Source organism: Cervus elaphus, chromosome 21 (genome assembly GCF_910594005.1).
Source record: "Cervus elaphus chromosome 21, mCerEla1.1, whole genome shotgun sequence".
Classification (NCBI taxonomy): domain Eukaryota; kingdom Metazoa; phylum Chordata; class Mammalia; order Artiodactyla; family Cervidae; genus Cervus; species Cervus elaphus.
In genome coordinates, this window is record NC_057835.1 from 66,154,732 (window position 1) to 66,177,923 (window position 23,192).

General features: G+C 36.2%; 1 protein-coding gene across 12 annotated transcripts in view; it reads right to left on the reverse strand.

Moving 5' to 3' along the window:
- Positions 1–23,192, reverse strand: part of VPS13B (vacuolar protein sorting 13 homolog B) — a 775,932-nt gene that overhangs the window by 365,853 nt on the left and 386,887 nt on the right. For all 12 annotated transcript variants that reach the window (XR_006336417.1, XM_043880234.1, XM_043880239.1 and 9 more), the window contains one exon: positions 13,657–13,860. Coding sequence is in view for 11 of the 12 variants with exons in the window: in XM_043880234.1 (XP_043736169.1) it covers positions 13,657–13,860 (204 nt within the window). In the remaining variant the exon portion in view is untranslated. The remainder of the gene's footprint in view (positions 1–13,656; positions 13,861–23,192) is intronic.

A 23,192-nucleotide genomic window follows, 5' to 3' on the forward strand; every position in this document is an offset into this window, starting at 1 on the left:
TTTCTCCATCTATTTGTGTCCTCTTTGATTTCTTTCATCAGGGTTTTATAGTTTTCTATGTATAGGTCTTTTGTTTCTTTAGGTAGATATACTCCTAAGTATTTTATTCTTTTTTGTTGCAATGGTGAATGGTATTGTTTCCTTAATTTCTCTTTCTGTTTTCTCATTGTTAGTGTATAGGAATGCAAGGGATTTCTGTGTGCTGATTTTATATCCTGCAACTTTACTATATTCATTGATTAGCTCTAGTAATTTTCTGGTAGAGTCTCTAGGGTTTTCTATGTAGCGGATCATGTCATCTGCAAACAATGTGAGTTTCACTTCTTTTTTTCCTATCTGGATTCCTTTTATTTCTTTTTCTGCTCTGATTGCTGTGGCCAAAACTTCCAAAACTATGTTGAATAGCAGTGGTGAGAGTGGGCATCCTTGTCTTGTTCCTGATTTTAGGGGAAATGCTTTCAATTTTTCACCATTAAGGATAATGTTTGCTGTGGGTTTGTCATATATAGCTTTTATTATGTTGAGGTATGTTCCTTCTATTCCTGCTTTCTGGAGTTTTTATCATAAATGGATGTTGAATTTTGTCAAAGGCTTTTTCTGCATCTATTGAGATAATCATATGGCTTTTATCTTTCAATTTGTTAATGTGGTGTATTACATTGATTGATTTGCAGATATTAAAGAATCCTTGCATTCCTGGGATAAAGCCCACTTGGTCATGATGTATGATCTTTTTAATATGTTGTTGGATTCTGTTTGCTAGAATTTTGTTAAGGATTTTTGCATCTATGTTCATCAGTGATATTGGCCTGTAGTACTTTTAAAGGTACTTTTTATTGTTGGGGTGTTGGAGAAGTCTCTTGAGAATCCCATGGACTGCAAGGAGATCAAACCAGTCAATCCTAAAAGAAATCAGTCCTGAATATTCATTGGTAAGACTGATGCTGAAGCTGAAACTCCAATACTTTGGCCACCTGATGTGAATAACTGACTCATTGGAAAAGACCCTAATGCTGGGAAAGACTGAAGGCAGGAGGAGAAGAGAATGACAGAGGATGAGATGGTTGGATGACATCACTGACTCAATGGACATGAGTTTGAGCAAGCTCCGGGTGTTGGTGATGGGCAGGGAAGCCTGGCGTGTTGCAGTCCATAGGGCTGCAAAGAGTCTGACATGACTGAGTGAACTGAACTGATCTTACAAGCTAAATGGCATAAACATTTCAAAGAAGATGATTATATAGTCTTTCACTTTCCTGAACATCTTCCTGAAGACAAATTTTCGACAACCTAAAACAGCTGAAATACACTGAAGTATGTTCTTCCAGTGCACAAGTAAAGTCTTACTTTGGGACCATGATAACAATTACTGTCCCAGGGACATCTTGATATATAGCAAATATTGGCTTTCCCTTCTGTGTAATAAGGAATTTTCTCTGGGAAGCAGCAATGAAGTTATGGACTAAATTTCCAATCCACCTATGTATTATGAAATGAAGTGAAGTGAAGTCACTCAGTCGTGTCTGACTCTTTGAGACCCGATGGATGGTAGCCCACCAGGCTTCTCTGTCCATGGGATTCTCCAGGGAAGAATACTGGAGTGGGTTACCATTTCCTTCTCTAGGGGATCTTCCCGACCCAGGGATCGAACCCAGGTCTCCAGCATTGCAGGCAGATGCTTTAACCTCTGAGCCACCAGGGAAGCCCATACATATGAGCATGTACATATTCATCCTCCAATTTTAATATTCAATATTATAAAGTTCTTTAAGGATAAATGACTTGAGTCTTAAAGGCTTAAGTTTTTTAAAATGCTGAACATTATTAAGTATCTGCATCTATATTAGCATGATTATTTTATGGAATAATGAAAAAAAAGGTTTTGAAGTATGATAGACCTTTTATGACCTTGGGCAACTTTTCTAAAACCAGTTTGGACAGTGGGCATTATTTATTTTGTATATATAAAACTTCATATGCATGTCCATTATAGCTGTATATTTATGTTATGTGAATTCTCTCAAGCAACTCTCTTTCTCTATTCTGAACTGCAGCTGTATATCTGGAGTCAGCCTGTTGCTTTCCTTTCTCCCACCCTCCGTCTCTTTTCCTTCCCTCATTCCCCCCCACCATTCCTTTCATCCTTCCTTCCTCCAGTCCATCTTGCCATCTGCATGTGTCTCTGACAAAAGGCAACTCAAGGAAGAAAGACTTTAGCAGCTTCTCTAGTATTTTTAGAACCTGAATTGTGAGAAACCATGTTTTCCTGAGTCCATAACATTAAGAAAATGAGTAAGTATAAAGAAATGAGTGAAAGTGCTAATCTGGGAAATGAACTCTGGCAATTATGAATATGAGTTTCAAAAACCAGACTGTTTCATTATTACTTGTACCAGTGTGCCACATAAGAACCCTGATGATTAAAAAAAAAATTATCACTACTAATTGATAAAGTACTAATTTCATTTGATAGTAAAGGTCAATGCATGCTTTCAGGCTTCCCTGGTGGCTCAGTGGTAGAGTCCATCTGACAATACAGGAGACATGAGTTTGATCTCTGGGTCGCGAAGATCTTATGGAAAAGGAAATGCAACCCACTCCGGTATTCTACCCTGGAAAATTCCATGGATAGAGAAGGATGGCAAGCTATAGTCCGTGAGTCACAAAGAGATGGACACGACCTAGCAACTAAAGAACAGCAAATTAAGCTAAGTACCCAATTTAAGAAATTAGAAAAAACAACAGAATAAACCCCCCGCCAAAAGCAGTATCTGTCTTAGCCTAAGTAGTAGAAAAAAAGTTACCCTTGGGACTGTTTAAACACAACTCTGGGTTACATATAGGTTTGAGAGCTTTACTTCATACCACAAAAAAGTTTCAAAAAACATCCAGCTAAGAAATTAATAGTTAAAGGGTCCCAGGTTAGTGATGGCCTTTGGAGTCCCTCTGAGAAGGAAATACATGAAATCCCTATTGGGGAACAGGCCCTCAAATACTATGAAAGAGTCTCATGAAGTCCCACTAGTGGAAGAACTCCGAATAGAAGAGCATGTAACACATAGAGAAACAGTCTACTAAGAGGAAGAGTTACGAATATAACAGCATGATTAAACTCTCAAGATTCAGATAACAGACTTGATAAATAATATAAAAGAATTTTACTGCACATGGAACAACAGACTGGTTCCAAATCAGGAAACAAGTATATCAAGGCTGTATGTTGTCACCCTGCTTATTTAATTTATATGCAAAGTACATCATGAGAAATGCTGGACTGGATGAAGCACAAGCTGGGATCAAGATTGCTGGGAGAAATATCAATAACCTCAGACATCCAGATGACACCACCCTTATGGCAGAAAGCAAAGAAGAACTAAAGAGCCTTTGACGAAAGTGAAAGAGGAGAGTGAAAAACCTGGCTTAAAACTCAACATTCAGAAAACTAAGATCATGGCATCTGGTCCCATCATTTCATGGCAAATAGATAAGGAAACAGTGGAAACAGACTATTTTTGGGGGTTCCCAAATCAATGCAGATGGTGACTGCAGCCATGAAATTAAAAGACGCTTGCTCCTTGGAAGAAAATCTATGACCAGCCTAGACAGCATATTAAAAAGCAGAGCATTACTTTCCCATCAAAGGTCTGTCTAGTCAAAGCTATGTTTTTTCCAGTAGTCTTGTATGCATGTGAGAATTGGACTATAAAGAAAGCTGAGCACCGAAGAATTGATGCTTTTGAATTGCAGTATTGGAGAAGACTCTTGAGAGACCCTTGGACAGCATGGAGATCCAACTAGTCCATCCTAAATGAAACCAGTCCTGAATATTCACTGGAAGGACTGATGCTGAAGCTGAAACTTCAATACTTTGGTCCCCTGATGCAAAGAACTGACTCATTTGAAAAGGCCCTTATGCTGGGAAAGATTGAAGGCAGGAGGAGAATGGGACGACAGAGGATAAGATGGCTGGATGGCATCACTGACTAGATGGACATGAGTCTGAGTAAATTCCAGGAGTTGGTGATGGACAGGGAAGCCTGGTGTGCTGGAGTCCATGGCATCGCAAAGAGTCAGACATGACTGAGCTAATGAACTGAACCAATAAAAGAATTATGTTTAAAACAAAAGACAGAAAAACATTGAAAAAATGAATTCATATTGTTTTATGAATTTATATAAAATATATTTATAGTGACAAGGCATATACACATCTCTATGCCCTGTATCATAATAAATCAGATTTCATTTAGTAAAAATGAGTTGATTTTCTAAATCATTTAACATCCACATATTAAAGAACCTTTTAAGCAGCTTTTAAGTAGTTTAAAAGCTACTGTATACCATGGGTACAAAGTTGGTAGTGGTTGTTTAAATTAGGGTTATGCTATGATAACAAAGATAATAGGTTATGGGGTGATAGTGGAAAGTTTATATTCCACATCAAGTATGGATGATATTGAAACAATATAATCATCATTTAACATTGTTTCTTCTCAGTTAATGTAAGCCTCTCAACGAGAGGTAAATTACCTCTAACTCATAATGTTTGACTTTAACATTTATTTCAGATGAAAAAAATAGCATAAAAAGCACAACACAGAAATAGAAAAAACAACAGTGTCAAATTTTCATTACATCTCTTGCTATTTGAACAAAATTTGTTAGAGCTGAAGCCTACTAGAAGTTTTCCTTCACACAAAATTATTATCAAAAGGGAAAATTATGTTCAACTTAAAAAAATTACCCGATATTGAAAAAGTTATGTGAAATATTTATTCAACATATTACTGAAAATCCTAGCCAGAGTAATTAGGCATGAAAAAGAAATAAAAGGCAACAAAATTGGATAGGAAATAGCAGAATTATCTCTGTTGATTAACAACATGACCTTATATGTATAAAATTCTAAAAATTCCACAAAAACTGTTAAAACTAATAAACTCATCAAGATACAAACTCAAACATAAAAGTCAGCTGTGTTTTTGTACAATAACAATGAGCGATCAGAAAAGGAATAAAACAATTCTATTTATAATAGCATCAAAAAGAGTAAAATCCTTGGGAATAAACCAGGAAGTGAAAGACTACAAAGTATTGCTAAAAAAAAATTAAAAAGAGAAAAAAAACATACACATATGAATGTCCCATGTTCATCAATCAGAAGACTTAGTGTTAAAATGTAAAGTTGTTGTTTGATAGGTACCACATTGCAGTTGGAAAATTTTTAAGTTTTGGATACGGTTGGTGGTGATGGTTGCACAACCACCTGAATGTACTCAATGTCATACAATAGTACACTTAAAAAAGATTTAAAAGGTAATTTTGCATCATATATTTTACCAGAGAAAAAGTTTGATATAAAAATCTTAACTGGGATGTAAAATCATAATCTCATAGTATCAAAAAAAACCAGTGTATTTGTTTAGCATTTGTAGAACATATGTTCACTAGTTTTATTTTATACAGACTGGGTTACTAGAGTGGCATAAAAAATATTTGATCATTAAATATTACTTTATCAATGAGCAAACTAAAATTAATATTCTATGAATACAGTAGTATCATTGTTGGAGTTCGAAACCTGGAACAAGATGTGTACCTATACTCCCTTTAAGGCTTCCCTGATAGCTCAGCTGGTAAAGAATCTGCCTGCAATGCAGGAGACCCTGGTTTGATTCCTAGGTTAAGAAGATCCGCTGTAGAAGAGATAGGCTACTCATGCCAGTATTCTTGGGTTTCCCTTGTGGCTTAGCTGGTAAGAATCCACCTGCAATGTGGGAGACTTGGGTTTGATCCTTGGGTTGGGAAGATCCCCTGGAGAAGAGAAAGGCTATCCAAATCAGTATTCTGGCCTGGAGAATTCCAAGGACTGTATAGTCCATGGGGTCACAGACAGTCAGACAGGACTGAGTGACTTTCACTTTCACTCCCTTTAAGGATGATAACATTAGTGTCTTTTGTCTATCCAGTCCTCACCTCTTTCCTAATAGTCTTCTAAGCCAAAACTTCTTCTATATGCAAATAATGCCTAAACTAAGACCCAGTTTAGATAAGGGATGAGTTGTACCCAAGTGCCTTTTCAACTAGGATTACCTTGTTGACTACCTTGTTGATTATCATACAATGACTGTGGAATTTCTACACAAAACAAATTTTCTGTAAATAAGTAAAACAAGAGGGAACACTTCCCACATCATTTTATGAAGACAGCACACTCATGACACCAAAATACAACAAAGTTATTATGTAAAAGAAAAGTTAAAGGTCAGTATAACTGATGATTACACAAACCAAAACCCTAAATAAATATTAACAAACACAATCCAGCAAGATATAAAAAAGAAACTATACCACAGCCAACTTGGGTTTGTTCCAGATGCAAGATCAGCTTAATACTTCAAAATCAGGTGCTTCCCTGGCGGTTCAGTGGTAAAGAATCTGTCTGCCAATGCAGGATTCATGGGTTTGATCCCTGATCCAGGAAGATCCCACATACTGCAGAGCAACTAAGCCTGTGCAACAACTATTGAGCCTGCGCTCTAGAGCCCGGGAGCCACAACTATTGAGCCCATTTGCTGTGACTACTGAAGCCTGTGTGCCCAAGAGCCCGTGCTCCACAAAGAGAAGCCACTACAATGAGAAGCCTGAGACCCACATTTTGAGAGTAGCCCCCATTCACCACAACTAGAGAAAAGCCTGCAGAGCAATGAAGATCCAGCACAGCCAAAAATAAATAAAAATTTTTTAAAAAGAAAGACAATCAACCTAAGTTACTAGTCACCTTAAAGGAAGAGGAAGAAACTAGTATATAATCATATCCATTGAACAAAAGTTCCAAATACCAAAGAATACTTCTATAATAAAATGGGAAAGATTTCTAAAAAGAAAACCAAAATCTTACTGAAATTAAGGAAAATACAAATAGAGCAATGTATCATATTCATAGATACTCAGTTAATATTTGTACTAACATACTGAGATGAATATTAATATTATCTCCACTTTTAGAGATAATGTAACTAAAGAACAGAGGTTAAATAATGTGATCATAGGGCTTCCCAGGTGACTCAGTGGTAAAGAATCTGCCTGCAATTCAGGAGATGCAGGTTTGATCCCTGGGTCAGGAAGATCCCTTGGAGGAAGGCATGGCAACCCACTCCAATATTCTTGCCTGGAGAATCCCATGGACAGAGGAGCCTGGCGGGGTACAGTCCATGGGGTGCACAGAGTTGGACACAACTGAAGTGACTAAGCACAATGTAATCATAAACTTCAGAGATAAAAACTCAAGTTCTCTGATTTCAAAGTGTTTTCTATAGATTCCATTAACTTAGAATCACACTCAGATGGTTCAGCCCAGTCCCTAGTTTCTGTGACACTAGCCTAAATTCACTGCATTTTAATTTTCTAGTAAATGAGATTTCCAACAATCCGTTTCAATAGAATAGCTATAAACTGATGGAATTAAGAGAAATATCTTTGTTCACTTGTCAAGCTCTACAAAATTATTATACCAAATTAGAGGGAGGCAATCCTTAAAGCTGACAAAGTAGAGTCTATGACAAAAAGTGGGGAAGTAGCAGACACAATTTAGCTAGTTTTCCTCAGGAGGAAAAAAAAACACCTTAGAGAAAATAAATTACCAACATTCTATTTTTATGTTTGCAAAGTTACTATGGAAACTAAGTAAATGACTTCTAATTTTCACTTTTTTCTCTTTGGTACTACATTTTTGGGAAAAATTTGAAATATGCTTGAATTCATTTAGGGATAATATTAAGTGCTGTCTTAATTCTATACCATCCATATTGGTAGTAAGCAAATCATTAAAACGACAGAAATGTGCTCTTCTGAGTACGAAATCAGTACTAAATAAAGTATATTGAATAATTCTACATTCACTTTACTCCTTAACTTAGGTAATAAATAACTCAGTTATCAACATATCTCAGTAGGTAAAGAAAAATTAAAATCGCATTTCTAGTATTAGTTTTGAAATGGTTTGTCAGGCACAGGTCATATAAAATGCATACAATATCTTCATGACAAAATAACTTGATTAAGAATTAATCAACCTTTATATATCAGTATTCATAGAGCATTATTCATAATAGCTAAAAGGTGGAAATAACCCAGATGTCCATCAACAGATCAATGGATATATAAAATATGCTATATAAGCAAATGGAATATTAGCCACAGAAGAAGGGAATGAAATTCTTATACATGTTACTATGTGAATAAATCTCTAAAACATTACACTACGTAAAATAAGCTAAACAAATCTTACGATTTCTCTTATATGAGGTTCCCAGAATAGGTGAATTCACAGAGACAGAAAGTATTAATAGTGGTTATCAAGGATGGCAGTGAGAAAGCAGGGAGTCACTGTTTCATGGGAGGAGACTTTCTGTTTGAAATGATGAGGTAGTTTTGAAGATGGATAGTTGTTATGAATTGTAACTATAAAAAATGGTGAAAATGGTAAATAATGTTACTTATATTTTACCCACAATAAAAATATTCAGCAAAAGAAAGTTAACCATTGATTTTGAGAATCTAATACACACAAGACAGAATGAGGAAAACAAAGATTCCAAAGACCAGTTCTCAGTACTCAAAGATGTTAAAGAAATTTAAATTCAAGTAACATGGCATATCAAGTTGAAATGCATGTTTTCCTTTTCTACCACGAAAGCACTGAAATTCTAGATAAAACAAAAGAATTTTGCCTTTTCTTTCATCTATTCTTCCTCAATCATTAATACACTGTTTATCTGGGAGGCTAACCTATGTGAACAATATATACGAAGATTCTGTCCTCTGGTTTCTAGCTGTTCTGTGGAACAGCAGCAGGAGACAGGAAGGAGGAAAAAAATATGAAGTCAGAGTATTAGTCCCTGTTTTCCATGCTTTTAAACCTACTTATAGCAACAACATCCTAGTGTTACTAGCTCCAGGTACTATACTATCTCCGGTGGTTTCCCTTCCCTTTCTTGTCCTTACGAGAATGTCACTTTCCTCTGACTAATAAAATAGTGAAACTTGAAACAAATAAAAGAAAATCTCAATATGTCAGAAATGAAGAGGAAACACAAAATCTGGGTAACGAATGGGAACTGAGTTTGTGATGGTAAATGGAGGTATCAAACTCATGTAAGGGTCTAGAGGTTTGAGCAATGCCATGTTAATTCTCACTGAGGGCAAACTGGAGTCTAAGTTGGAGCCGTTTGCACAAAGCCTGGGACCAAAGACCAGCTGCTTTTTCAGTAAAACAGACAATTCACATGAGGCTTCACTAAACTATAGAAGTGTCATGAATGTTTTCCATATGGGGCACCAAAGTGGAGAGGAACAAGAAAGAAAAACACCAACCTCTCTCTTCTCTCACCTCCCAAAGCCCTACTTGTAACAGTGACTGAAACTAGGTGGATTAGATATAGTTAAAGGGATACTTGGTAAAGTGGCATTAAAAAAGGAATTGAGAAAATGCCTTGGAATGAAAACAAAGCACTAATGACAGTAGAGAAAAAAAGAAAACAAATAAAAATCAACTAACAAATAGTGGTTCACAGACAAAGAGAGAGAACATGGGAAGTTCTAGAAAATAAGACTGATGGGAATGTAGAAGAATTTTCCTGTTGTTGTCTGAGAATTTTTTAGAACTGAATAAAAATATTCCACAAAACCTCAAGTGTTGAGCAGGATAAAGGAGAACACACCTACACTTGGTGGCAACAATTTACTTTTAAAAGCAAAATTTATCAATGAATCAAGTTCTAGAATTCATATGATAACACACATTAGGGACCCTGGAGTTAGAAGGCAGAAGTTTTCATTTCAGCTTTGCCACTTACCTATATTATTTCAACCAAGTCACTTAGCCTCTGTAGTTACAAATTCTTCATTGTAAAAGGGAAATACTACTACCCAACTCATAGTATAGGTTTCAGAATTAATAGAAACAATGCTTGCAAAGTGCTCAGAGTTGAATGATTACAGCAGAGATAGCAGGGCATGCAAAGACAGCATTTACTGTCTGGCTCTCTACTGCAAAAGATTGTGACCTCTGCTTGAAGATGGTACTTGCTTCCGGGCTACCGCATGGTCACTGAGCTGTGGGCAGTTGCCTTCTCTCTTATGTGCCCCAGCTGGCAAGAACACCTCCATCAGAGCCATATTAGGGCAAAGGGCAGAGACACCAGCATGAGGTGGGGCCAGCCATGCCAGCTCATGCCAGCTCTACCCACAGAACTCTTCTAAATATTTAACATGCCACCTCTGAGTGAGTGAGTGAAGTTGCTCAGTCGTGTCCGACTCTGCGACCCCATGGACTGTAGCCTACCAGGCTCCTTCCATCCATGGGATTTTCCAGGCAAGAATACCGGAGTGGGTTGCCATTTCCTTCTCCAGAGGATCTTCCCAACCTACGGATGGAACCCAGGTCTCCTGCATTGTAGGCAGATGCTTTACCAACTGAGCCACCAGGGAAACACCTCTAGGAACACACAAAACTTTACATTTTCTTCTTAGCGCTGACTACATGAAGAAGACTTTGTTAAACTAATTAAATGGCATACCACAGTAGCACTAAGCTGTTATAAAATGATTTTATTACAATGGGGAAGGGACAGAATATAACTATAGAATAATTTCAATGTGACAATTATATTTAAATTCATCAACATCAACACTCTTTTACTGAGGCAATAATAAAAATATTAAAAATACATTTATCAAAGTAATACTATTACTCAGAGTTTACTAAGAGACACTACAGGATGCGTCAAAACTTTGCTGGGACATGATCTCTTGGCCCTCAGGGTTTTGGAGTACAGCCTACACTGAATGGAGCTTTCAATGACTGAGAGATTCTTCTGAAATTACTCTAGATGCAAACATCATCTTCTATACATGTAATGACATGAAAATGGTAGGGAAGCACTACTGTAACTAACCACAAAACATATACTATGTATATATTTTTATAGTTAATTATAACGTTGTGTTAGTTTCCGGTATACAGCATAGTGATTCAGTTTTATATATGTGTATATATATACACATATATATATATTTTCACACACACAAATATATTTTTCAGATTCTTTCCCATTATATATTACTATAAAATACTGAATATAGTTCCCTATGATATACAGCAGGTTCGTTTACTATTTTAGATATAGTAGTGGTATATGTTAACCCCAAACTCCCTAATTTTTATCCACCCCCACACACTATCCCTTCTGGTAAGCAGTTTGTTTTCTATGTCTGTGAGTCTATTTCTGTTTTGTAAATAAGTTCATTTCTATCATTTTTTAGATTCCACATATAATAGATACCAAAAGCTCTTGCAGTAAAGTTCACAATGCATAGTGTTCTTACAATGCAAAAGCTCTTGAGACAGATTACTATATTAAGTTAGTCAGACAAAGATATCATATGGTTTTGAAAAATGAAGAACTTCAACTTTTTTTAATGTAGTATTTTCCAAACTTATTTAGCCAAAGACTCCTTTTTTCACAGCCAGTATGTTGACACTGCACAAAATACTTTGTGAAAAACTTTGGTAATGAAAAGCTTGCAGTGATACGTTGATAGATAAGGATAATACAAGTGAAACTGATAAAAGAAGTTAAATACTCTGGGCATTCCACTGGTAGAAAGGAGAGTGCCCCACTAAACAGCTGTTTACTAAGTACTACATTAAACAATGTCAAGATGAGCGTGAGGACGTACGTATTTTGGGAGCAGTCTTTTAGAAAGAAATATTTTAAAACCATCGCAAGTTTAGAAAAGACAGGGCTCATCTGGAATGGACACCTGTTGGTCATACATCTAGGACCTGCCATTCATACAAAGTACAACTTAAATGGTACTTTCTAGAACTGTGCTGTGTCCAAGCTAAACAGAAGGACATGGTAACCCTGATTATGAGATCTAACACTGATGAACATGCCCTGCAATTTCTAGAAGGAAGTCGATGTTTTTACCCAAAAAGGGTATGTCCCGTTGACTCCATATCCCGAACAGTTTTAGATTTTTCATTTGGGGAGAAAAAAAGTACTTCTATCACTTAGATCACTGTGATTCTTAAGATTTGGAATGAGCAGGAATAGAGGATAGAGAAGTTGCTTATGCAGGGGTCAAATGTCAATAGATCTACTCCAACATGCAGTACTTGGGTACAATCTCAGAAATGGCAGAATGGTCTCAGTTCATTTCCAAGGGAAATTGTTCAACATCATAGGAATCCAAGTCTGCCCCAACCACTGATGCCTAAGAAGTTGAAGTTGATTTGTTCTATGAAGACCTAACAAGACCTAAAACTAACACCAAAAACATGTCCTTTTCATCATAGGGGATCAGAATGCAAAAGTAGGAAGTTAAGAGATACCTGGAATAACAAGCAACTTTGGCTCTGGAGTACAAAATGAAGCAGGGCAAAGGCCAACAGAATTTTGTCAAGAGAACACATTGGTCATAGCAAACACCCTTTTCCAACAACTCAAGAGACAAATCTACACAGGGACATCACCAGATGGTCAATACCAAAATCAGCCAAAATGGAGAATATTATCTGACAGTAATTGAAGTAGGCGAAAATCCTGTTTATAAGTAAATATTTGAGCATTAAATTGTTTTAAATCTAAAAACAATATTTTTGGTATTTATGCATGATTTTAGTATATACTGAAGAAGGAAATGGCAACCCACTCCAGTATTATTGCCTGGAGAATCCCATGGACTAGAGGAGTCTGGTAGGCTACGGTCCATGGGGTCGCAAAGAGTTGGACAAGACTAAGTGACTGACACTCAGTATATATTAGGAGCTCCAGAAATGCAACTACTGAAAAGAACAAGAAATTTCTTTTCTTTGAAACTTTATCAAGTTTTCATTATTTCAGAAAATCACACCAACAATGGTCCCACTTGCAGCATTTAATACAGACCTGTAAAAGTATGTTTGCATCAGATACATTCACAGTAATTATATGTACTGGGCAACAGCATTACAACTTCTAATGTAACCATGCCTGAGCATTTACATATTACAATAATAATTTACTATACTTTAAATTACTTTCCTTTAATTCTTTATATTTTATTCAGGATACTATTTTTGAAAACATATGCATATGCAGGTTATGATTATTTTCATTTTACAACAGTAAAGGAGCGGCTTTGAAAATATTTGTTATAAAAAGGGCATAGACATATTGGGTGAGGTCACAATGTGAAAAATGAAAAGGAAGGTTTCTATGATCAGAAGGAGAGAACTTTGCTTTGGTTAAGATTGAAAATCACAATCTAAAGATAATAAAGACACTCTGGTTCTGAGCCTCTTTTGCAGTCAGCTTCTAAGTTTTCATACTTCTGAGAAACCATACATTTACTGTGCCTTAGTTTTTGTCATTTCACAGAACCTCTACTTTCCTGAACTATCCCACTAACTGCTGAAAGGGATAAAAATACTTGAACCTAAGAGAAACAGTAACATACAGCCATAGCTACCATAGCACCTCATGAGCCTTCTAAACTCATCAGCTTCCACAGAGGTGAGGTCATCTTCATTCTCAATCCTGACATAGAACTCTGTGGTATATATATATCACCCTTCATTTACTAACACAATTTTTCAGAAACACTTACCTCAGTAGTAGTTCCAATGTCAGCAGATGGGCTACATGTGCTGTTATCTGGAGGAGCTGTGCCTATACTGCTTCTAACTGGAGAGCTAGGGAAAGGCCCCACCACGGATTCTGGGTAAGCTGAAGAAGAACTGAGATTGCCTCTCTTCTGAATCTTATTCCAGACTTTATTCATGATACCTGTTAACTCATATAAGAGCTGCACCTGAGCAGAAGGAAAAAAATAAAAAGCAAAAAGAAATCTTTCAACTTCTGGTCAAAACTGACTAAAATACTCAATGAGAGAAACCTAAAACTAAGTCCACAGAAACAAGAATACATGAAAAAAAAATCTATCAATAAATCATTGATCATAGTACTATATCATGATCTATATGATATATAATTATTATATATTATATATACTGTAATTATTATATACGACCATGAATATTTTATCATGATATCATCATTCTGATGATATAGAGAAAAATAATTCAAATATATAATATTAAACACTTAATCATGAATTGAATTTGAGACAGATATAATAAATTTAATCATACTTAAAATTGGTCCTATATTTATAACTTGATATTTTACAGCAAGTTAGCATTTTTGTGGGAAAATCATACAAATAAAATAATGTTAATAAAATAAAACGCTAATACAACAGCTTATGATGAGACAGATTTCTTTTAATATATGACTAAAAGAATCACCACAAATAAATGCCTCTTAAACAGAGCCCTCAGGATCAAAAATTAGAGATCAAACATATCCTAGTATATATGACTATTTAGTAATATATAATTGCCATTCTTATTTTGAATTATTTACAATTTAAATTTTCTCTATTTTCTGAAGAATAAATCTGAAAGTGGATTTCTTACCCAGCAAAATACAGTAAAAAGAAAAGATATAACATAGAGTAGTAAAAGGAAAATGTTACATGAGACTTTTCTATAGATAAAGAACATAAACTATCCAATCCAGTATTCCCCTCAGATTTGCCATTCCAATATCCAGAAAAAAAACTGTTTAACTTGCACGTTGTTTGACTAAGTTCTAAGATATTTACATAAGATTTCATAAATAAGCATTAATCATGGAATTTGTATGACAACATATTGCCATATACTGTATAAAAGAAGCCTAGGGGGAAAAATGCAAACACAATATATAAGCAAATCCACAGCTGGATACCATATTCTGCTTGCCATTAAAAAAAGAAAGAAAGAAAGAAATTCTCATATTTATAAGAAGTTTCAGCCCCAGGACACATCCAGATGATAAAGCTGGCTTCTTATGTGGGCAGAACAGATGCCTAAAAACAGTGTTGTCAATCCTTATTTGATATAAAACAGTACACGGGTTACAGTTTTTTCTTGCTTTTTGTGTGATGAAGTCTCAAATCTCAGATTATAGCTCTTTTTGTTTAAAAAAAAAAAATCTAATGGCTAGTGTTTCTAGAAAAAAGCTGTTAGAGAATTTTTAGTTTAATTCCTTTTGGCTTTCATAATCATTAGTACTCTCTAAAAAGAATTCATTTTGTTCCAAACCAAATTTTTTAAAAGATTATTTTACCTTTTCTTAAATGATTAGAACTGACACATAAAGAAAGTATAAACAGTTTCAAATACTTTTCAGGGCATAAAGTTTATTCACTTAGGAGAACTGATGCTGCCTTTATTGTCACTACTTCTGATTTCCTTTAACTCTAGCCATTAAATAACTGTATATGAATGTCATCAAGTATACAGTGTATTCAGCATGCCAAATAAGCAATGACATAAACTTGAAAAGTATCATTATTTTCAATGAGGGAAGTTACTATCACAGAATCCAGGCTTCCTCAATTCAGAGGTTTAAAAAAATAAGGCAAAAATTCTGAAGATAAATGTTCAACTCATATTCTTCAAGCTGTACTGAAAAACATACCCACAAAAGTCACAATAAGCTACTACTACCGACCTATTAAGACATCTGAAATTAAAAAGTATAACCAGACCAAGTATCGATGAAGACGTAGAGCAGCTAAAACTCTCATTTACTCTGACAAAAAACAAAATTTAGAATACAGTTTGTCAGTTTTTGAAAAAGACATACCTACTATATGAATGAACCATTTCCTAAGTGTTTCCCCAAGAAAAATGAAAATCTATGTCCACACAAAGACATATATAAAAAACTATTTATAGCAGTTTTATTTCTAAGAGTCTAAACCTAGAAAAAAAACTCAAATTTTAACTAGTAAGTTAACCAACAGTACAATAGAATACTTAGCAATAAAAAGAAATAAATTATAGATTCATGCAAAAACATGAATTAATCTCAAAATCACAATGCCGAATCAAGGAAGCTAGGCAAGAGAGAGCAAGAGAACACAACTGTATGATTCCATTTATACAGAATCCTAGCAAATGAAAATTAATCAGTAACAGTATCAGTGATTATCTGGGACAAGGGGAGGAGTAAAAGGGAGAATAACAAAGGAGCACAGGAAACTTGAAGATGATGCATTATCTCCACTGTGAAGCTGATTTCGTAGGTACACTAGCCAAATGTTATCAAATTGATAACCTAAGCATGTGCAACTTATTGTATTTATGCTGTTGTAGTTTAGTTGCTTCAGTCACGTCTTTTGCAACCCCATGGGCTGTAGCCGGCCAGGTTATCTCTGTGCATGGGATTTCCTGGGCAAAAATACTGGAATGGGTTGTCATTTCTGTCTCCAGCAGATATTCCCCACACAGGGATTGAACCCACATCTCCTGCATTGGCAGGTGGATTCTTTACCACTGAGTCACAAGGGAAGCCCTGTATTTATGTAAATCCCAAAAAAACATTTTCAAAATTCTCTAAAAAATGAGCAACACAGGAGGCAACTATATATTGGGTATGTATGAAGGTGATTAAATATCAGTAATATTTTGCATATATGCAAGATATTAACTATAAAATGGAACATTATATTGTTTAAAAATTAACTGCACATATATTTTTCATTTAATCTTATAACCAATCAAAAATGAGACTTAACTGGGCTGGAGAGGCAAAGACAAGGCTCAAGAAAATATACTCTTGAAGGATAGACAGGATTTCAGTGGCTGCAAAGAATCATTCCAGTCACAAAAATAGCAAGAGCAAAAGTCAAGTGCAGAAAATAAAAAAGACATGATGTAGAGGCCATGAGAAGTTCTGAAGCATATTAGGAGGGTCAGATAGCAGAGTAAACAGAAAGGCAAACAGGAAAAAGAAAATTCATGGATAAACAATGTCAATGGAAACCAAGCAGGAATGGAACTCTAGCAATCAATGTCTGGTCCATGTTGAACAAGAAAGAGCTCGAAGTGAATATTTAGAAAGGCTATGTTGTTTAGCATACGGACTGTTACTAAACATTAAAATTCAGTTTCAAAAGAAAGTTTTCTTGTTTCAAAAGAAAGTTTGTTTCAAAAAACAAACAAGAAAAAAAAAAAAAAAACAAACAAGAAACACCCTGTTCATACAGAGCATTACATTTAGTCACACTATTTGTTTACAAAATAAAACTGAAAATCAGAAGCATAGAGGATTTAAAAATGAGTTACTGGTACAAGAATACAAATCCAGTTTTGTCTGAACTCAATGATTGTGTTCTTAGACAGTAATGCCAAATTCCAATATCGTGGTGAAAACTGAACTTACAGCAACAAAAACTGATTAAATGGATAGGAAAGGAATATAAAATCTATTCTTTTTTGTTTCCCATACTTAATTATTGGTAGAGAGAAAACTTAAATTTTATTATGCTAAAGAAGATTCTACATTAAAGAGAATTCATTTAATTTTTGAATAAACACAGCTTTTAAGGTTTGAGAGACTAGTTCCTAAAGACATTAAAGGAAATGGGGTAACTGGTAAAATATTTAAGATGAAAGGCAAGGTTGATGGAAATCACTCCTACAAACAAATACTTTGATTCAACCAGGTTAAAGATTTATAGTGTCCAAGGCTTTGACTGGCAATGAATAAGTTCTAGGAACTAACACAGTAGTTTAGGTCTCTGCAGCTGATATAAGGATCTACAACAAATTCAGACATGACAATAAATCTGTTTTAAGTCTGCCCTACATATAGAGATTGCACTATATTGTAAAGTATATATACTTCTTGAGAGCTCTAAGCAATAATGAGCCAAAGTAATTAATGTGTATGTGCAAACACTTATGATGTCATTCTAACAAATAAAAAAATGGTATGGAAGTAGGAATTGAATAGAATCAAGAAGCGTATACACTGGGCTATGATCCAAAGTCCACAAAGTTTCTGACAGTGTATGTAAAATTTAGTAGACATATACATTGTTCTGGGGGAAAGGCTTTTATAACATTCTCAAAGAAGTCCATAGCACAAAAAAAAGATAAGAAGTACTTCAAAAAAAACATAAATGGGAAACAAATAAACAAAAAAACCCAGATTAGCTAGTAAGAAACCTCTCATAAGAAAGATGTTTATTTAGGGTCATTAATCTTAAAATAAAAACAGTAAAAGAAATTTTAGGGATCTTACATGTATTATGGGTGTTTGTATTTTATGGTCTGCAACACTTTATAAGCAAGGACCCCACCCCTCCAAAAAAAAGATATATAGGTATACTTCACTAAGAAAGATGAAAGATTTTTGGCCAAAAACGCCATAAACTTTAAAGCAAATAACTGTACTACAGGGTCTGCATTTATAGAATACAAGGAGGCTCTTCAAACTGCTAAGAAATTTAACAGAAAAATTAAGTAAATGATATGAAATAACTCATAAAAGAGCAAATTAAGTGGCCAACAAACACTGAAAAGCTGTCCATCTACGTTAATAATCAAAGTGAGTGAAGTCTCTCAGTCGTGTCTGACTCTGCGACCCCGTGGACTGTAGCCTACCAGGCTCCTCCGTCCATAGGATTCTGCAGGCAAGAATACTGGAGTGGGTTGCCATTTCCTTCTCCAGGGGATCTTCCAGACCCAGGGATCAAACCCAGGTCTCCCGCATTGGAGGTAGACGCTTTAACCTCTGAGCCACCAGGGAAGCCCCCATTAGGAACATACAAATTAATGTAAACAAAAGGAACTGTCAATTTATAAAAAAGCAAACTCAATGGCCAATAAACATTTGAAAAGTTGCTCAAACATCTGGTTTATTTCTCTTCAGTATGAAGGATTTCCTTTAGGATTTCTTACAGTGTAGTTCTACTGGTGATAGATTCTTTCATACAAGAACTGCCTTTATTTTGTCTTCATTCATAAATGTTACATATTTTTTATTTAGAATTTTGTGTTGAGGGGCTTTTTAAAAATTTTTCATAATTTAATGGTGTTTATCTTTTGATCCCTACACTTTCCTATGAGAAGTAAGCGAACAATAAAAATTCAGTCCTCTTGCATGTAATGTGTCATTTTTTCTCTTTTTCCATACCTTCAAGATATGTTCTTTATCTGTGGCTGTCAACAGTTGGATTATGATGTGCATATGCATGGCCTTCTTTGTGGGTTTCTCACTAATCTTTCCCCCCTCATTTCTGGCCTATATGTAGCACTCAATAAATATCTACTAAATGCTCAATGAACTGCTAAAGGGAAAAAAAAAATCAAGTCATCATCTGTAATTTTGACAGAATCCAGAGGGAGCCTGGAACACAGGCTAAAGCAATCACTCACAAAAAGAGGTTTACTTGGAGTCTCATGTTTTACCATTAAAATTTAGGTTAATCTGGCACATAAGGATATCAAATAGTATTTTCAAAGATTTTGATATTTATAAAATAATAAGATAAACAATTGTTAATAAAATTACATTTCCTTAACATATTTATTTCTGAAAACTGAAACTGTTAGTGGCTCAGTAGTGTCCAACTCTTTGGAAGCCTACTGACTACAGCCCACCAAGATCCTCTGTCCATGGGATTCTCCAGGCAAGAATACTTGTGCATGTGGCCATTCCCTTCTCCGGGGGCTCTTCCCAACCCAGGGATCAAACCCAGGTCTCCTGCATTGCAGCCAGATTCTTTACTATCTGAGCCACCAGGGAAGCCCATTTCTGAAAAGAGTTTTCAAGTAAATCCTTCAGCGATTAGACATGATGTGTTTGCCTTCATAGATTCCTAATGAAGCAATTTTCAGAGGTGTGGAGATGTAATGGGCTATATGGATAAAGCTACATGTAAAGTCTCAAATTCAAACTTGTACCATTGATTCAGTGTATTAACCAGTGTTATATTGCTTTATCCTCTCAATACATGTTTGATAGTGTGGTTTAAAATTTTAAGTCAAAGACTTGTTAAAATTGGAAAAAAAACAAAAACAAAAACAACCTCCCTTATCTATTTATTATGCAGATATCTGTTTAATCGGGCTTCTTCAGTGGCTGAGTGGTAGAATCCGCCTGCCAAGCAGGAAACACAACTTGGATTCCTGGGTCAGGAAGATCCCCTGGAGAAGGAAATGGCAATCCACTCCACTATTATTGCCTGGGAAACTCCATGGACAGAAGAGCCTTGTGGGCTACAGTCTATGGGGTCACAAAAAAGTCAGATAGGACTTAGCAACCAAACTACAACAATCAACAACAAATCTTTGAGTACTTGATTATTCAAAGTGCTGTACGGTTTTGTAGCTTCCAGTTCCTTCAGGAATACTGCCACATTACACCAGGGATATTCATGGTAATTTACATCAGTTCAGTTCAGTTGCTCAGTCGTGTCTGACTCTTTGCGACCCATAAATCGCAGCACACCAGGCCTCCCTGTCCATCTCCCGGAGTTTACCCAAACTCATGTCCATCGAGTCGGTGATGCCATCCAGCCATCTCATCTTCTGTTGTCCCCTTCTCCTCTTGCCCCCAATCCCTCCCAGCATCAGGGTCTTTTCCAATGAGTCAACTCTTCGCATGAAGTGGCCAAAGTACTGGAGTTTCAGCTTCAGCACCAGTCCTTCCAAAGAACACCCAGGACTGATCTCCTTTAGGATGGACTGGTTGGATCTCCTTGCAGTCCAAAGGACTCTCAAGAGTCTTCTCCAACACCACAGTTCAAAAGCATCAATTCTTCGGCGCTCAGCAACCCACTCCAGTACTCTTCCCCAGAGAATCCTGTGAATACCGGAGCCTGGTGCGCTGCTGTCCATAGGGCTGCATAGAGTTGGACACGACTGAAGCGACTTAGCATGCATGCATGCATTGGAGAAGGAAATGGCAACCCACTCCAGTATTCTTGCCTGGAGAATCCCAGGGATGGAGGAGCCTGGTGGGCTGCCGTCTATGGGGTCACACAGAGTCAGACACGACTTACGCGACTTCGCAGCAGCAGCAGCTTTCTTCACAGTCCAACTCTCAAATCCATTACATAGATCTCAAGGTTTTTATCAGAGTCAATCTGAACTATCAAAATGACATTTATACAGCATTTCAGAACTTGCAAAGTTATTTTCATAAATATCTCACTCAAAGTTCCCAACAACCTTGTGATCAAGTTTGGATATAGCAATTGGTAGCAGTTTAACAAAAGTTGGTTTATTAGGACGCATCAAGAAAGAAAAGTAGAATTAAATGCATAGATAAAATTCATTACATTTTGGGTACAAAGGGATTCTCAGGGCATGAGGTTCTTTCAGCCTTCATTTCTCAAAAAGAAAAAAAAAAAAAACAGTCTTTGGTGTTTGGGGAGCAACAGCAAGGAGCCCCTAGAAATCAAGTGATTGAGGAAATGTAGAAAGGAAAGGGCAGACATAATAAGGGAATACCAGGCCAAAAATAAATTATTTATGTGATGACTTGACTTAGAACTGCTTTATATTTAAACAAAAACAATAAAACATGAGCTTAATTCTAAACAAGGTGAATATCTAAAGGAGATATTGCAGAGCTCTAGTTTTGAGCCACAGTCTTACCTTTAATAAGACTCACAGAAATCACAATACTATTCCGTATGAAAGTGAAGTGAAAGTGAAAGTCACTCAGTTGTGTCCGACCCATTGTGACCCCATGGACTATACAGTCCATGGAATTCTCCAAGCCAGAATACTGGAGTAGGTAGCCTTTCCCTTCTCCAAGGGGTCTTCCCAACCCAGGGATCAAACCCAGGTCTCCCACATTGCAGGCGGATTCTTTACCAGCTGAGCCACAAGGAAGCCCAAGAATACTGGAGTTGGTAGCCTATCTTTTCTCCAGTGGATCTTCCGACCCAGGAATTAAACAAAAGTCTCCTGCATTGCAGGCAAATACTTTACCAACTGAGCTATAAGGGAAACCCAACTAATCTTAATTTTTTTTTTCTTTACTTTGATATATATCAGTGTATATATATATATATATATATATATATATATATATATATGAGTATATATATCAAAGTAAAATAAAAAAATTAAGAATAATAATAGGAGTTGCTGTTGTTGAGTCACTAAGTCATATCTGACTCTTTAGAACTCCATGGACTGTAGCATGCCAGGCTCCTCGATCCTCCATTATCTCCCAGAGTTTGCTCAAATTCATTTCCATTGAGCTGGTGATGCTATCTAACCATCTCATCCTCCACTGGCACCTACTCCTTTTGCCTTCCACCTTTCCCAGCATCAGGGTCTTTTAGAGTCCCAGGCTAAAACACTAACAGGAGCAGAATTCATCCTTAGAAGGGATAGATATGGGTAACGAGATTATGTGCAATAGGACAATCCTTCCAAGGCTACAATGAATACTAAAATAAGTCCTCAAAATATAAAGTCTCTGGTAGGTAACTCCAAATAGCAGTAAGCTTTTTTTTTTTTTTAGCTTTTAATGGGAGGGTAACTGCTTTACAATGCTGTATTGGTTTCTGCCATACAACAACATGAATCAGTCATAATTTTATATATATATATATATATATATGTATATATCCCCTTCCTCTTTAGCCTCCCTCCTACCTCCCATCCCACCTCTCCTGGTCATCACCAAGCATCCGGCTGTGCTCCCTGTGTTATAGAGCAGCTTCCCGATAGCTGTCAATTTCACATATGATAGAGTACATATATCAACGCTAATTTCTCAGCTCATCCCACCCCGTTTCCTCTGCTATGTCCGCAAGTGTGTACTCTATGTCTGTGTCATCATTCCATCCCTGCAAATACATTCATCACTACTATTTTTCTGGATTATATATACATATATGTATATATACACACACACACATATATATATATATATATATATATATATGTCTATTATGTAGGGATTGAGTTACTAATGGGCTTCCCTTGTGGCTCAGCTGGTAAAGAATCTACCTGCAGTGTGGGAGACCTGGGTTTGATCCCTGGGTTGGGAAGATCCTCTGGAGAAGGGAAAGGCTACCCACTCAGGTATTCTGGCCTCGAGAATTGCATGGACTACAGTCCACTGGGTCGCAAAGAGTCGGACATGACTAAGAGACTTTCACTGAGCTGCTACTAAATATAAACTCTGAATAAAAAACTGTCTTACTACTGCCAAGCTTCTTCATACCCCTTTATGATCGACCCCTCCTGTCACTCCCTCCTCCTTCCCTACTCCTGCCCT